General features: G+C 41.7%; 1 protein-coding gene across 3 annotated transcripts; it reads right to left on the bottom strand.

Moving 5' to 3' along the window:
- Window positions 1–790: 790 nt before the first annotated feature.
- Window positions 791–13,419, bottom strand: caprin1a (cell cycle associated protein 1a). Of its 3 annotated transcripts, none has more exons than XM_031324219.2 (17): window positions 13,176–13,419; window positions 11,506–11,640; window positions 10,415–10,477; window positions 10,066–10,152; window positions 9,327–9,568; window positions 8,545–8,627; window positions 8,268–8,429; window positions 8,125–8,177; window positions 7,914–7,997; window positions 7,643–7,798; window positions 5,299–5,407; window positions 4,827–4,888; window positions 4,411–4,542; window positions 3,940–4,099; window positions 1,729–1,917; window positions 1,509–1,615; window positions 791–1,384 (listed from the first exon to the last, which is right to left on the bottom strand). In XM_031324219.2, the coding sequence occupies exons 2-17, from the start codon at window positions 11,638–11,640 to the stop codon at window positions 1,298–1,300; spliced, it is 1,911 nt and encodes a 636-aa protein (XP_031180079.2). In that variant the 5' UTR covers window positions 13,176–13,419; the 3' UTR covers window positions 791–1,297. The 3 variants fall into 3 exon arrangements, with proteins under 3 accessions (XP_031180079.2, XP_035855460.1, XP_035855461.1); XM_035999567.1 differs by lacking the exon at window positions 13,176–13,419 and adding an exon at window positions 12,545–12,808; XM_035999568.1 differs by lacking the exons at window positions 4,411–4,542; window positions 13,176–13,419 and adding an exon at window positions 12,545–12,814.
- Between the last annotated feature and the right edge of the window lie 267 nt (window positions 13,420–13,686).

Below are 13,686 nucleotides of genomic sequence, written 5' to 3'. Positions count from 1 at the left end.
GGGGGTTCATGGGGACGCAGAGGGGTCTGCGGAGGTACGCCGGTCGATTCGACGCAGAAGCACAAAACAGCCTTAACTGACTGTCACTAACCCCCACCCCCAACCATCTTGTCGGTGATTGGCTGGAACGGTTTGTTGTATTTTGGTGCACAGCCCGTGCCTAGTGTTTGACGTTTACAACCCGTGTTGTCTCGAGACCGGGCTTTTTCAGTGTATTCAGGGGGCAGGCAGCTAGCAGATCAAGGAGAGATGCCTACGATTTGAGACAAAAATCAAATCGCCCTGAAACCATGCAGGAACTAATAGTACACCTTTAAGTGTGACCGTAGTAAAGTGAATTATGATTTAATTCCAAGAGATGTTGGCTCTTACCAAGTTTATTCCTTATGTTCCATTTTAAAAAGGCATGTGCTAGTAATGTACCAATGTCTTGATTTGACTGTACATGCATGCTTGTAGTACAATCCATGTCACAACGGACTGCACCGTTTCCCTGGGATTGTCTTGTTTTTCTACAAAGTTTTACACCATCAAAGATGCTATAAATCTACACATAGTGCCTTTAATTACCTGAATGTTGACAGAAGACAGACTACTGGTACTCCCATCTGTCATAGGTTTGAAGGGCTGAGTGACATGCAGGACCCGTATCGCCCAACCACCAATAGTCAACAACTGAAAGACTCAGACATGTAAAAGCACACAGAATTAAAATAGCAGAATTAAAGCACGCAGAATTTAGAACATCAAATGCACACCAAAGCAGGAAAGCAGTATCATTAAACAAGAGGTAATAGAACACAACTTTATTGAAACAGTCTCAACCAATAACATCAGCGTACAAAGAGGTGATGGCGCAAGAGGTGACAGAGGGGTAAAAAAAAAAAAAAAAAAAAAATGCCTTCATGAAAATTATAAGATCAAGAGGAAAAAATAGCTGACAGCACATGGCAGAAGAAAATCATACTCATGTAATCAGATCAACAGTGGCAGGGTATTTTTTGCATTTATTTTGTACAAAAAATAAATTAATGAAATCTTTCAAGTTTACAGGAATATCCATTTGTTGTTTATATCACAGACTTGTTGATAATCCTACATGTGGTAAAGTTCAGCATTTCGTGTTAGAACATTGAGATGATCTAGACCAAAGCTGACTCTGATAAGTAGGCCAAGAGTTAAAAAAATAAGATTACCAATGAGAAACAAAACATTGTTATAAAAGTGAGTTTGGGGCGAACACATTCAAAAATCCTGAATGTTAAACGTGGCACGACTTGACGGTCTTTAGGATCCTTTAGGATCGCATTGCTTGAGCATTTCCTCTAGACAAACCTCGAGGTCCTTGGGCAGCTCCCCGCTTGTAGTTTGGCTGATATCCCTCCTTGAAGAAACAGGGATTTACAATAACTGTCCATTTTACAAGCTTGAACATGTAAAGACAATACACTGACTAACAAATTATAGGAGCTTTTTGGTAATATTATAATAATGAAATGAACCCTTACCCGCTGGTAGGTGTTATTGGAATAGTCCCGAGACGTGTTAAATTGGGTTTGACCATAACCACTGCTTGGAGCGTTTGAGAAAGGAGGGCGATAGCCTTCATATCCCCCTTATGACAAAATACATTAGAATTAACAGTTGACTTGAGTAATGTCAGCATACAGTGAATCATGAGGCCACACGACAACTCTATCTCTGTAAAACATTGTTTGATGCTTGTACCTCTAAATCCATTGGAGGAGCCCCGGTATCCGTTCATCATGCCGCGGCCGTTCCTGGGTCCACCCCTGGGCACAGCCCTGCTGTTGTAAAAGGACTGGCCCGACTGTCCAAACACTGCGCCTGGAGAGGACTCTTCATTGCCTCCTGCTGAGGGCATGACCTGGTCTTGGGGCTGGAACCCACCAACAGCTGAAAAAAACAAAACAGGAGATTTTTACAAGTCTATGATGCACTGTAGGGTAGTTAGTTATGCAGTTTAAAGTGGCCATATTATGCTCATTTTCAGGTTCATAATGGTATTTTGAGGTTGTACCAGAATAGGTTTACATGATTTAATTTTCAAAAAACACCATATTTTTGTTGTACTGCACATTGCTGCAGCTCCACTTCTCACCCTGTGTCCAGGTCTCTGTTTTAGCTACAGAGTGAGACCTCTCACTGCTGTAACATCTTTGTTGGGAGGCGTACATGCGCAGTAGCTAGGTAAGAGCACATCATCTAGCTAGCTGTTTGTTTCTACAACTTCAGTAGTACAAGGCAGGATTAGCCGGGAGACTTCTTCTAAACGAGGGCACACTTCCAACTTTATGTGGAATACCTGCAGAATAGGGACATGTAAGTAGTTCTTTTGTAGATTATGGTGAACTAGTGTGTGTTGTAGCAGTGTTTTGCCATTCAGAACGAGCTAGCATTCTACGGTTAGCCGCCTTGTTTCGGCTAGTGACATAAAAAGCCCTGCCGAATCTGAACAGCTCACCCGGAGACTGAAGGCAGGACACATTCAGAAACCGTATCTCACTCAAAACAGCATGGATGTTTTTTTTTTTTTTCAAAGTTTGTATGTTTTTTTTTTTTTTCATAATATGGGCACTTTAAAATAACTTTATCCATGGTTAAAAAGATAAAGCTTTATGCCCCATGGCATGCTGATCGACTCCTATTTCAACTTTATTGTCGCCGAAGGGATATCATGTCTTGCAACACGAAGCCCCCTGAAATCCTAACACATTATTTTTACCTTGTGCACACAAAATATTTCACTGTACACACAATATATTGTCTATTAACATAACATCTTGATCATACAAGATAAAAAATCTTTATTGGATAACGGAGCTCTATACAAATCCATAAAAAGAAACAACTTCGAAATGTGTGCAAATTGTTCCTCTTAACTGGGCTTTCAGACCAAAAAAAAAGCAATCCGGCAATTGGCCGCAGGGTTGTGTGGCTGGGGGAGTGTCAATGAAACAACCCCCCAACGAAGCACAAGTAGACTTTATATTTCACAATTACTGTTTTCCATTAAATTGTTTATAAATCTTGACTTTTCCAACCGCACTTAAAAGGCAGCTTAATTTCACTTTAAATCTTTCTTGTTGTTAGGATTAATAAGCAGTAATAAGCGATAAGCAGTTATGTTTCCCGATAACTGTACGGGATTCTCACCCCGTCTCAAACCATAGCTCAAAACACCGCGACAAGTCTGATCACCGATTAGCGGTCTCTCTTTACCAGACCTTCCCTCTACAGTGCTGCGAGTCCACACAGCATTCCAGGATGGGAGAAAAACGTGCTGGTTTTTTTTGGCATTTCTTTAAACCAATCACAATCGTCATGGGTGGTGCTAAGCACCGGGAAGAGCCACGGTGCCGCTGCAAAATAGCCTCGGGAAGGAACTTGTTTTGGTGGAACGTGTACGTTCAAAAGTTATTTTAGTCTTGCAAAAGAAAACTCAGATTGGACAGAGTCTAGCTAGCTGTCTGGATTTACCCGGCAGAGATCTGAGGAGCAGTCAACCATAATAAATTGAGTTTAAATTTCCAACACAAAGAAAGCAGAAGGTACCGGACATCCAGCCGAAAAGAGGGAAATCCGACATAATTTCCGGCGACACCGGAGCAATCCCAGAAGTGGAAGATTGTGGATATTGACTACATGATTGGTCACCACAGCGTGACGTGGGGTTGTGTTTCTCCAAAAGTTGAGTCGGTCTTAACTTTTCGTTGCAGGGCCGCTGCGTTTTTTGGAGTGTCCCTCCCTGCGGCAACCCTCGCACTAACCCCATTAAAAATAAATGGAAAGCATTTTTGCCGGACCGGCGGGTGGCCGACGCAGGCTGTCTGAGCGCGGCCTAATACTTACGTATACTGGCGGGTGATGCCAAAGAAGGTCAGAGAGATATGCAACCAGCCAAAGCTATACCCTCACCTGGCTGTAATGTCTCCTGTGGAATATCAGGCTGGTCTACAGTACACTCTGACTGGCTGCTAAAGCCCGGTCCGTAGCCGCCAGGGAACTGGCTGAGCTGCTTCAGAGGATCTGCTTGGCCATCAGTGGCTGGAGGTACAGGTGCATTCAGATTAAATACCTGAAGGGGGAGAAACATTTTCTGTATCACAATTACAATTTCCATAGAACATCTGGGGAGCACGATTAGCTGTAGGTGTGGAACATGAGGGGACATGTTAAATTGTTGTTTAGATGGGGCACAAATAATCAACCAGTTTTTTACTGCTACTAATATGCCATGTAAAATGGCCTTCAATATTTGATTTACTTTGCTAACCCTTAACTTGTACAAATAAGTACGGAGCTGGACAGTGTCCAACAGAACGTATTAAATAAGTCTAAACATGTTCACCGTTATATTGTTTACTTAGACCCAGATAGAAGGCGTACCGCTTGCACTGACTGGAAGGGCGCAGCATTGACATTGATGCCTCCAGTGTGGGTGGGTTTGGAGACAGGTGGGAAAGCAGAGGACAGGGAACACGGGGCTGGGGACTGCTCAGACGACAGAGACATCAAGGCCTGGGGGGAGGGGGGGGAGGGAATTCAGAAGGCAAGGAGAGGTCAGAGGGAGTGATAGGGATCTTAGATTTTTCACCTTAAATCTACCTTTTTAATCATATATAAAATATCTCCCTGTAATTCATAGTAATTAAAATCATGACATGTCAGAGAGCATAACATTTAATCCACGTTGCAGTGCTTTTAAAAATATGGCCCAGATAATACAAGAAATAACCTGTGCTACCACTCTTTCAGGCCAAATCAAAACAACCACTTCCTGTTGGTGCTTCCACTCTACTTACTTGCGAGGATTCCTGTGGTCCAGGCACTACACTTGTTTGAGAATGTCTGGACTCTGTGTGGGCTGTTTGGAAGAAAATAAAACATTGGGGAGTTACTAACTGGTGTATTACGCTTTTTGAATTATATGTATATCCACATTAGAGCTGTAATCAGGCCTTAAAAGTTCAGCCCGACAAGGCCCGAGCCTGACAAGTACATTTTGATTGACAGCGTTTTAAAAGCCCAAACCCGTTTACAGCCCGACATTATTCAAATGTGCGCACGCACATAGCTCTTTTGCCTTTTGTCAAGAATGAGTCATTTATAATTTAGCAAGCAAGCCCGAGCCCGTGTAAAATGATAGAAATAAAGACCGAACCTGTCGGCAAAGATCTTCAGCTCTAATCCACATCACAAAACAGCAACAAGACCCTACTACTAGAATATGCGAGATAATCTGTTCAGAGTAAGGGTACATTTATTGGTACTCACTTGAAGGGCAGCCCAGCTGCTGTAGGTCAACAGTCTGCACGGGCTTCATCGGCTGGGCGGACACGATAGCTGGGTCCAGAGCCTGGCCATCAAACTCCAACATGGAGTCCTAGGAAAACCAAACAAAAGTAAATGTATTACTGGGCCATGGCTCAGATGTAGGGACAGTGCAGGAACAAAGTGAATTTGGACACTACCCTTTAACTCATTTGACATACTCAAGGCAGTGAAATGATTCAAGATTCAATGCTGAGGCTGGCTGAGTCAGTATCATCTTTTAGATCTCTTCCTAAAATATACTTTTATTATTATTTTATTGGAATTTGCTTTACTTTATTTTATTCTTAATCTGGTCCCATTTAATATCTTTTCCCTACGTTTTCCCATTTCATTTTATTACTGTTGGTTTTTAATTGTGTTGCTATGTGTGAGACATTATAATTTAGTTTCTGAAAAGTGCCCCACACTTTACTCAAGTGTATTACAACAAGACACTGGGTCCACACTTGTTCTACAGAGTTCTTTCTGTACCTGACTGCTTGACAGTAACCTCCATGTGAAAGGAGACAAAGCTTTCACAAGGGTTGGGTACCGTTCATTTTTACCACCGGTACCTGAAATTCGGTTCCGGTACCCAACGGTACCTTTTCAGTAGTTTCCCTCTATAATAACAAAAAAATAATTTCAGTTGTAAAAATAACTGCGGCCGCTTTCAGCTCGCCATTATATTATATTGCAGCGAACGCTGTCTGCATGGAGTTTTGAAAAGTGTAACGACACTTGCAACTGCTTTATCGCCATTGCTGTGACTCACTGTGACTTAAAATGCAGAGGCGACGTAGCTTTGCTCCATTTGCAGCTCTGCGTGTGTGTCGGAGCCCCGCTCTGTCAACATGCAGGAAGCACAGATATGCTCGCGCTTATAGGTACCAAAATTTGGTACCGTTGGATTTAACGTGAATTGGTCCACGGCAGTACTGACGTAATACGGTCGGTACCCAAAAAAGTACCGATTTGGCACCCAACCCTAGCTTTCATTACATTAATCAATAAAAGGTATGTCTCAGTGTATGCATAACACATTAAAAAGCCCTGACACACCAAGGTGACCGCCGGCCGTTGGTCCAAGATGGGCGTTGCGACCATTGCCCTAGTTTGTGTGCCGTGTCCCACAGTGCCGCCACGCTTCGGCCATTTTAAAATCGGTGTCGGCCGCGGTCGGCTGAACAGCCAATCCATCTGATTGGATGTTCAGTTTGAAAACGGTAATGAGGAAAGCAAACAAACGACTGTGAGAGCGCACACATAAGGCTCCTTCCATTTTTCATCTCATCTGATCAATCCAAAACACATAAGAGCTGTCAAAACTGGCCAAAAATTATGTTTTAATGTTCCTTAAAAAAAAGAAAACACAGGTTTGAACGATTGGAATAACTATTTTTGCACATTATGTCCATAAAATGGCAAATGTACAACGAGATATACATAACTACTTGTGTAGGTATATATATATTTTAACAAAACATGTATTTTAAAAGATCTCTACATACTTACACATAACAAAATAAACTAACGTTAATAAACAAATATCCTATACCATGACATTTAATATAAAGACCCTAATAGACCTCCCTCTCTCTGCACCCTCAAGCTAGCTTACTAGCCAGCCAGCCGGCCTCTAAACTGGTCAAAATGTAACAACTTGATGTTTCATTTACAAACTCGTCACATAGTACGAAAGCACATTGCTATCGCCATATGAGTGACAACCTTGTTTGGCTAATTTTCTGTAAGGATGAAGGCATGTTGGGTGGGTGGAATTAGCAAGCTAACATTAGCTAACGAGCCAATAGCTGACCGTTCGGGCTTGGTCCCTCCGCTCACACCGTAGGGAGAATTCTTAGTGGCGAGAACGGATGACAGCCCAGGAGATGGACAGTCTGGTTAGCCATCTCCTGGTGTCCGCTGTCATCCGACGGCTAGTGAACCGTAGGCTAGGCGCTGCTGATTCGAGCAAACGCCGTTTGTGCGGGTATCATACGTACCAACGTTTGTATTCCGTTTCCCTTTTTGAATGACGAATAGATTACCGCCGCCTGCTGGTATGGAGAGGTATTTTCTCTCACTCATGCACAGAACGTACGTGGTACTTGGCCGTTGGCTGTAGTCTCTGCGATGTGTTGCTGTGCTAATTTTTGGCCAAGACAAAAGGCGCAGTGGGCCGACATGAGGCGACGCCACAGTCGGCATTCGTTGGCACTAGTTTCTGGCCCTCGGTTGGTGTGTCAGGACCTTTAGTAACAGCGCCGAGCTGGACACGACAGTATATGCTGGACCTTTTTACCTGCATGAAGTTGTACGTCCCTTGCATTTGGGCCATGAGGTCTTGCACTACCTGCTTCCTGACCACTGGGTCGGCGGGTGGAGGGGGAGTGCCATGGTTCACAGTTGGTTCTGTAGCCAGCTGGGCAGGGGGCTGGTGCTGGAGGGAATTCACCATCTGTTCAAAACACAGACACATGTGACAGGCACATTAGAGTACACGCAAATACAAGCTGTTGAGAAATCTGCATAGTGGCATTAAGAACTGTGGTGATGCAGTAGTGTAGTATTACCTGAGCCTCCACTGTCCACTCCTCCACTTGGTCTTTGTCTGTACTGCTGTACGTAGTTTCTGGAATGAACTGTCTGTTTACAAACTATAAAAGAAGAAATAAAAAAGTAAGAAAATGTAATACACCAAAAAAGAAAAAACAACTTTCAAATGCAAAGTTGTGATATGTGGGATCTGTTATGCATTATTTATGCAACCCTCAGAAATCTCACCTCTGTGGTTTCCACTGGAATTGGCTCTGTGTATTTTTCAGTAGCTGTTCCTTCTGGAGAAAAAAGCAAATGTGACGACAGTGTTCTTACTGAGTAAAAGAGACAGATATATATCACCTATCTGCTAATGTGTTGTTAGTTACCAGGTTCTGATGGCTGCTTCCCAGCCTTAGACTCAGCCACCACAGTCTGCTCCTCCTGTTCCTCTTCCTCTTCCTCTTCGCACACCCCATTCTGATGAGTTTGTGCTCTGTCAAAGTAACCACTCAGCAGCACTTTGTCCAGAGAGTCCTTCAGTGACTTGTCTGGAACAAAGACAAGAGTGACAAGTCAAAACAAAAAGCATGGCTTAATGGTAAATGTATACCCAAATGAATTGGGTTTATGTGGTGGGGGATCAAGTGCCATGAAAATACTTACATGTTGTCCCTGCCACGGCCTTGTCTCGGCCGTCAAGCAGTTCCCACAAGTGTACCGAGGCCTCTTCATATTGGTCAGTCAACCTGCAAGATACACAACAGGGTAAATATACAATTTGGGAGTATGCTATTGGCCCTCTGTTTCAATATCCTTATAAATATACATAAAAAAACATCTGCTATAGCCTATCTGCTGCTACATAGGCTATTTCTGATATAGACATGTTCTATTTACCTTGGAATTCGGAAGCCGGAGCTGGGAATGACGTCAGTTGAATGCGTTCCATTTAAAAGTCGGATTTTCATTGTTTTCATTAGCTCTAGCCCGGTTAGCTATTGTTAGCAATACCAGTATATAACAACGCATTACGCTGTTTTTTTGTGCATGCAAACAGCGTAACAACATGTCCACTGATAGAAGTTGACCATGCCTGTGTGAACGACTGATTTAGTGAGACACAAATAAGACAGAAGTGCTTATAACTTTATGTTACTGCAGCTTTCACAACTGTTGATACAGGGGGCAGCCATGTTGGATTTTGAACTCGGGCTACTGCGAGGTTGTCCGAGTTCCGAGCTCGGAAATCTGAGGTGAGGGGGCGTGTTTCCGACTTTGACCTCGGAAAATCCGAGTTCCGAGGTAAATAGAACACGGCATTAATCGCTGAGCAAGTTAAACAAATGCGCCCATTCACACACACAACCATAATTTAGACAACATATTTAAGCAGTGATAATTATACTGTGCCCACTGCACACTTAAATATTAGTGGCACCTCATACCTGACATCATAGTTCCTATCAGGTCCCACCAGTTTGTATAACTCATCAAGGGATGTGAGGTCAGCGTCAGTGAGCAAAGTGGAACCAGTCGCATCAGGCCGTTTAAGGTCCTGCCTGACACTCTCATCTCCCAACTGGTCCAGTAAAAACTGAAGCTCCAAAACTGTCTTCAGCCGCCGTTGTTCCATCTCCTCCCGCTGCAGCTGCTCCCGTCTAGCCGTCTTCTTCACTGCCTTTTGAATCTGAAGACACACACAGTCAGACATGTTTTGGTGCATTTGGTTTCAAAAGGTTTCCAAAACAAATCATAACCTTGTCAAGTTTCACCCTGTACATTATTGCACTTGTAAAGTCTAAAGTGAACAGAGTCTAACAAGTACCGCTGATCAATGCCAACCACTCTCCTGTTCTCTCAACGACCTCCAATATTTCAAGCTTTTCTAAGGCAGTCTGTATTCAGTAAAATCTTGTCATGGTGGGTTGTTATGATATGCAGCCTCAAGTCTTATCCCTGGAGTATGGTATCAGTTACTACAGGTCGTGGTAACCGTGATATTTGTAAGCAAGATCTTGATATAGAATTTGCTTTTAAAAAGAATGGGGACTGAGAAAGAATACAGGGTTCCCCGATTTTCTAAGCACTAAATGTTACTCAAGAGCCATATCACACCGAGCAAACCTTTAAAATAAATGATAACCGATAAGCAAGTTATGAGAACAACCTTAACTCAGGACTCACCTCTTGACCCAATGCCAGGAAGCTTTTTTGTAGTTCTCGAGCAAAGTCAAGGTTGTTGGCGATCTCCTGGTACTTTGTCAAGGCATCCTTCAGGTACATCATGGAAAGAAAATTGAGATTTGTGTATCAATTTAAAAATGAATTCCCCTCTAATAGAACACGATACAGTAACAGGTATAAATGCACTGTTTTCCAGAATGTTGATAACACTGATGGGATTTTAAAAAAAAGTATCTGTTATTATGTGTCATTTTATTATTATGTAGGTGTAAAAGATTTCATTGTGATTACATTGGAGCAGATTGCAATAAAACAAAGCTGTATACAAACTAATATTGTCTTATCTTACCAGCTGATCCTGATTCAGTTGTTCTCCCTTACTCTTCCTTGCCTGACAGTCATCAAGTTTGGACTGTAAGAATTTTGAGAAACATGAAATGAAATGAAAAGATAGATGACAACAGCAATTGCTCTCACACAGTTGGGCGAGAGAGCCTTAATTATCAATGTGTTTTTTTAAAGTAATTGTGTATCTAGTAGTCTGAATAGATTTTTTTTCATACACAAGTTATAGCAGTAAGGAAAAACTAGGCCCAAGACCTAGGATTCTAACCAAGACATACAAATAATTAGGGATGCACCGATCCGACTTTTTCAGTCCCGATACCTGGGCTTTGTGTATCTGTCGATACCCGATACCGATCCGATACCGTTGTTGAATTAATAATACACCTTATACCTTCCTTCCACCATGTGGAAGAGACTAAAGGCACCAGACCTTCCTAACTAGACATTACTTTCCTAACTAAGACAAAATAACATAGATGTAATGTATTGAATTCTTATTTATTTGTACACTCAACTCTTCCAGCATGCGACACACATGCAACAGAGGGAAAAAAACTAACAAAACTCACGATCCCCGATCCAGCTATTTTGTCAATATCGGGACCGATATCCGATCTTAATATCGGATCGGTGCACCCCTACAAATAATTGGCTGCTGCTGGAGGCAAACTCTCTGAATCTTAAAAATCTAAAACAGTATTTAGTAGAATGTTTAGGCGTTTGACCAAGCTGCTATGTTTTGCCAGCATAAAAAAAAACAGGGATAGGCTCAGTTGCTGTTCACTGACAGGCAGTTAACAATGGTTAGCATTCACAATTTACTAGAAGAGTAAGTAAACCCTTACTTAGTACTTAGTAAACCCACTGACATACAGTGCCTACTCTAACCTTTCTCAACTTACAGTAGTCATCTTCATCTTTGTTCTCCCAAATTAGTAAGAGGTATAAGTATGTCATATCCTATGCTATGGAAAAAAAGCCTGAGGACATTGACTACAACCCATTCAAACTAAACACAAATATAACACACTGCTTTGAATTAAACAAGAAAATAATGCAGCGACATTTTCTTTTCTACTGAACTAGAAATACCTTTTTCTTCTCCATATTGCGAACCTTCTTGTCAATCACAGCAAGAACCTGTTTCATGGCCTCAGAATTACTTCCATTTCCCAGGTCTGGAATAGCAGACTGGACAGCATTGTTGCCAACCATCGCTGAAGGCATCTATGGAGAGGACATTTATTAAACGCATTAAAATATTTTACATTGTCAGTCCTGAGCATAGGCAGAGTCTATATCGATGTAGAAGACCATCTTTTGTAAGTGCACACAACATGGACTGCTCTATTCTAAACCCCTAATGACAAGGCAGACGAATTAGGATTTTTGTCGTGCTGTATAGACAACTGATACTTTTTAACTGGCGTCTCTAATTTGGATATGTATTACTAATACATGTACAGACATGTCTAAGTCATTGTTAACATTTGTATTACTTTATAAGCCGTTTGTTGTGCCAATACAATGTAACAATAAGATCATTGGCAATAAGACAGGGTTGGCATACAATTTTCAATTATGTGTATTACATTGAGACAAATAAAAAGCATTTGAGTGCTACAAGGGCTCTCTGAGTATATATATGTGTGTGTGTGTGTGTGTGTGTGTGTGTGTGTGTGTGTGTGTGTGTGTATACATGGATCTGTGTGAGAGAGGCTCAGGAAACATTTACTAATAAAGCCTTCTATACTGCAGAAACAGCTTTCTTTTCTATTTCCATTTTCAGTTTTTGTAAACATTGTCATTAAATCGCATTTACTCTAGTCCCGAACGACAGCCACCAGACTCATATGAAGGAATCTGACACTGAGGTTACCCAGGAGGACCCAGGATGATGTTCATTTTAAGTACCTTTAATGTTGGTATGTTTCAAACAGCGCTGGCAGCTTTGATTAACTTATTGTATTTAATTTCGTCTAGGGTTTACATCAGGATATTGTAGCCAGACTCAAAATCATAACACTGGGCCAGGGAGTGTGATACCGATGTGATGATCGAGCAAGTCAAACCTCTTTGATTTGGGCAAAGGAACGATTAAAACAGGTTATTATGGTTAACGTTAACTTACCCTGCTAAGGAATAACATCTTGTCAGTTGCTAGCTAAGTAACTTAGTTAATGGTTAACGTTAGTTGGGATCAGATATTTGTAAAGACGCTGAACTAAATTAGAAATTTGACAGAGGAAGTTAGCTAGTACAAGTTTAAATGTCGGCCTATTTAAAGTTAAAATCCATAGCTAAAGTTAGCTTTCTTGCAAACACCGGCTAACCTTATTTACAGATGCTAGCAATAACGTTACGTAGATAACTAACGCAATGTCAGTTAACGTTGAAAAATCTTAGCCTTTCACTTAGCTTAGCTACGTTAACGTTACATCAAATCAATTTAATAAGCAAGCACTGGTCTTAATCTCCCTGTCCCATTGTTAGCTGAGAAGCTAGCGTGGCCGTTTATAAAACCCGAGGTAACCAGGTGTCAGTTAAAACTAAATCAATAAAAACAGTTAACGTTATTCTAGGTTCATACAAAAGAAATGTCGTCGAAATAACCTTTTTAACTAAGCAGAACAAAGACCACCTCGGGACGCTGCGACTAACGTTAACGTTACTCGTTCTGTACAGGCGTCTCGACTAAAGACGATTTATTAAACAAATACAGGTTTAACAGCCATTTCTTGATGATGACATTAATCCCATACCTTTATACTCTTTGTCTTCAAAGAGATTTCTTTTGTCGGATTTAACGTTGGCTGTAAAAGAGTAGTATCTTTTAATTTCAGTCGTATTTTTCTAGTAGGATGCTCAGGCTCACACTAGCCACTGTCTGACTAGCTGCTGCTGATGAGCTAGCTAGCTAACTGTAGGCGAGTATTTTTTTTCCCAGGATGACGAAGGCATATCCCGCCCTACTCTGACTTACTCTGAATCTGGTTGGCATACCCAGGCATCAATACCCTAACCCTAACAAATCCCACTCCCGTTGTCTAAACCTAACCAACCCAACCAGAGCAGGTAACGAGTATTAGCCAATCAGAGAAAGAGTAGGGCGGGTCATGCCTTCCCCATATTGTCGCCATCACCATCCTTGGAAAAATGCATAGACAAATGATCATGATTGGATTCGCTAACGTTAGCGGCTACAAGGACCCCTCTGCTAACCTCAAGATTGCCTGACAGTAAAATATATATTAACATGGATAGAGTTAATAT

Source organism: Sander lucioperca, chromosome 3, assembly GCF_008315115.2.
Source record: "Sander lucioperca isolate FBNREF2018 chromosome 3, SLUC_FBN_1.2, whole genome shotgun sequence".
Taxonomy (NCBI): domain Eukaryota; kingdom Metazoa; phylum Chordata; class Actinopteri; order Perciformes; family Percidae; genus Sander; species Sander lucioperca.
The sequence above is the reverse complement of the archived record's forward strand: the minus strand, read 5'-3'. Positions and strand labels throughout refer to the sequence as shown.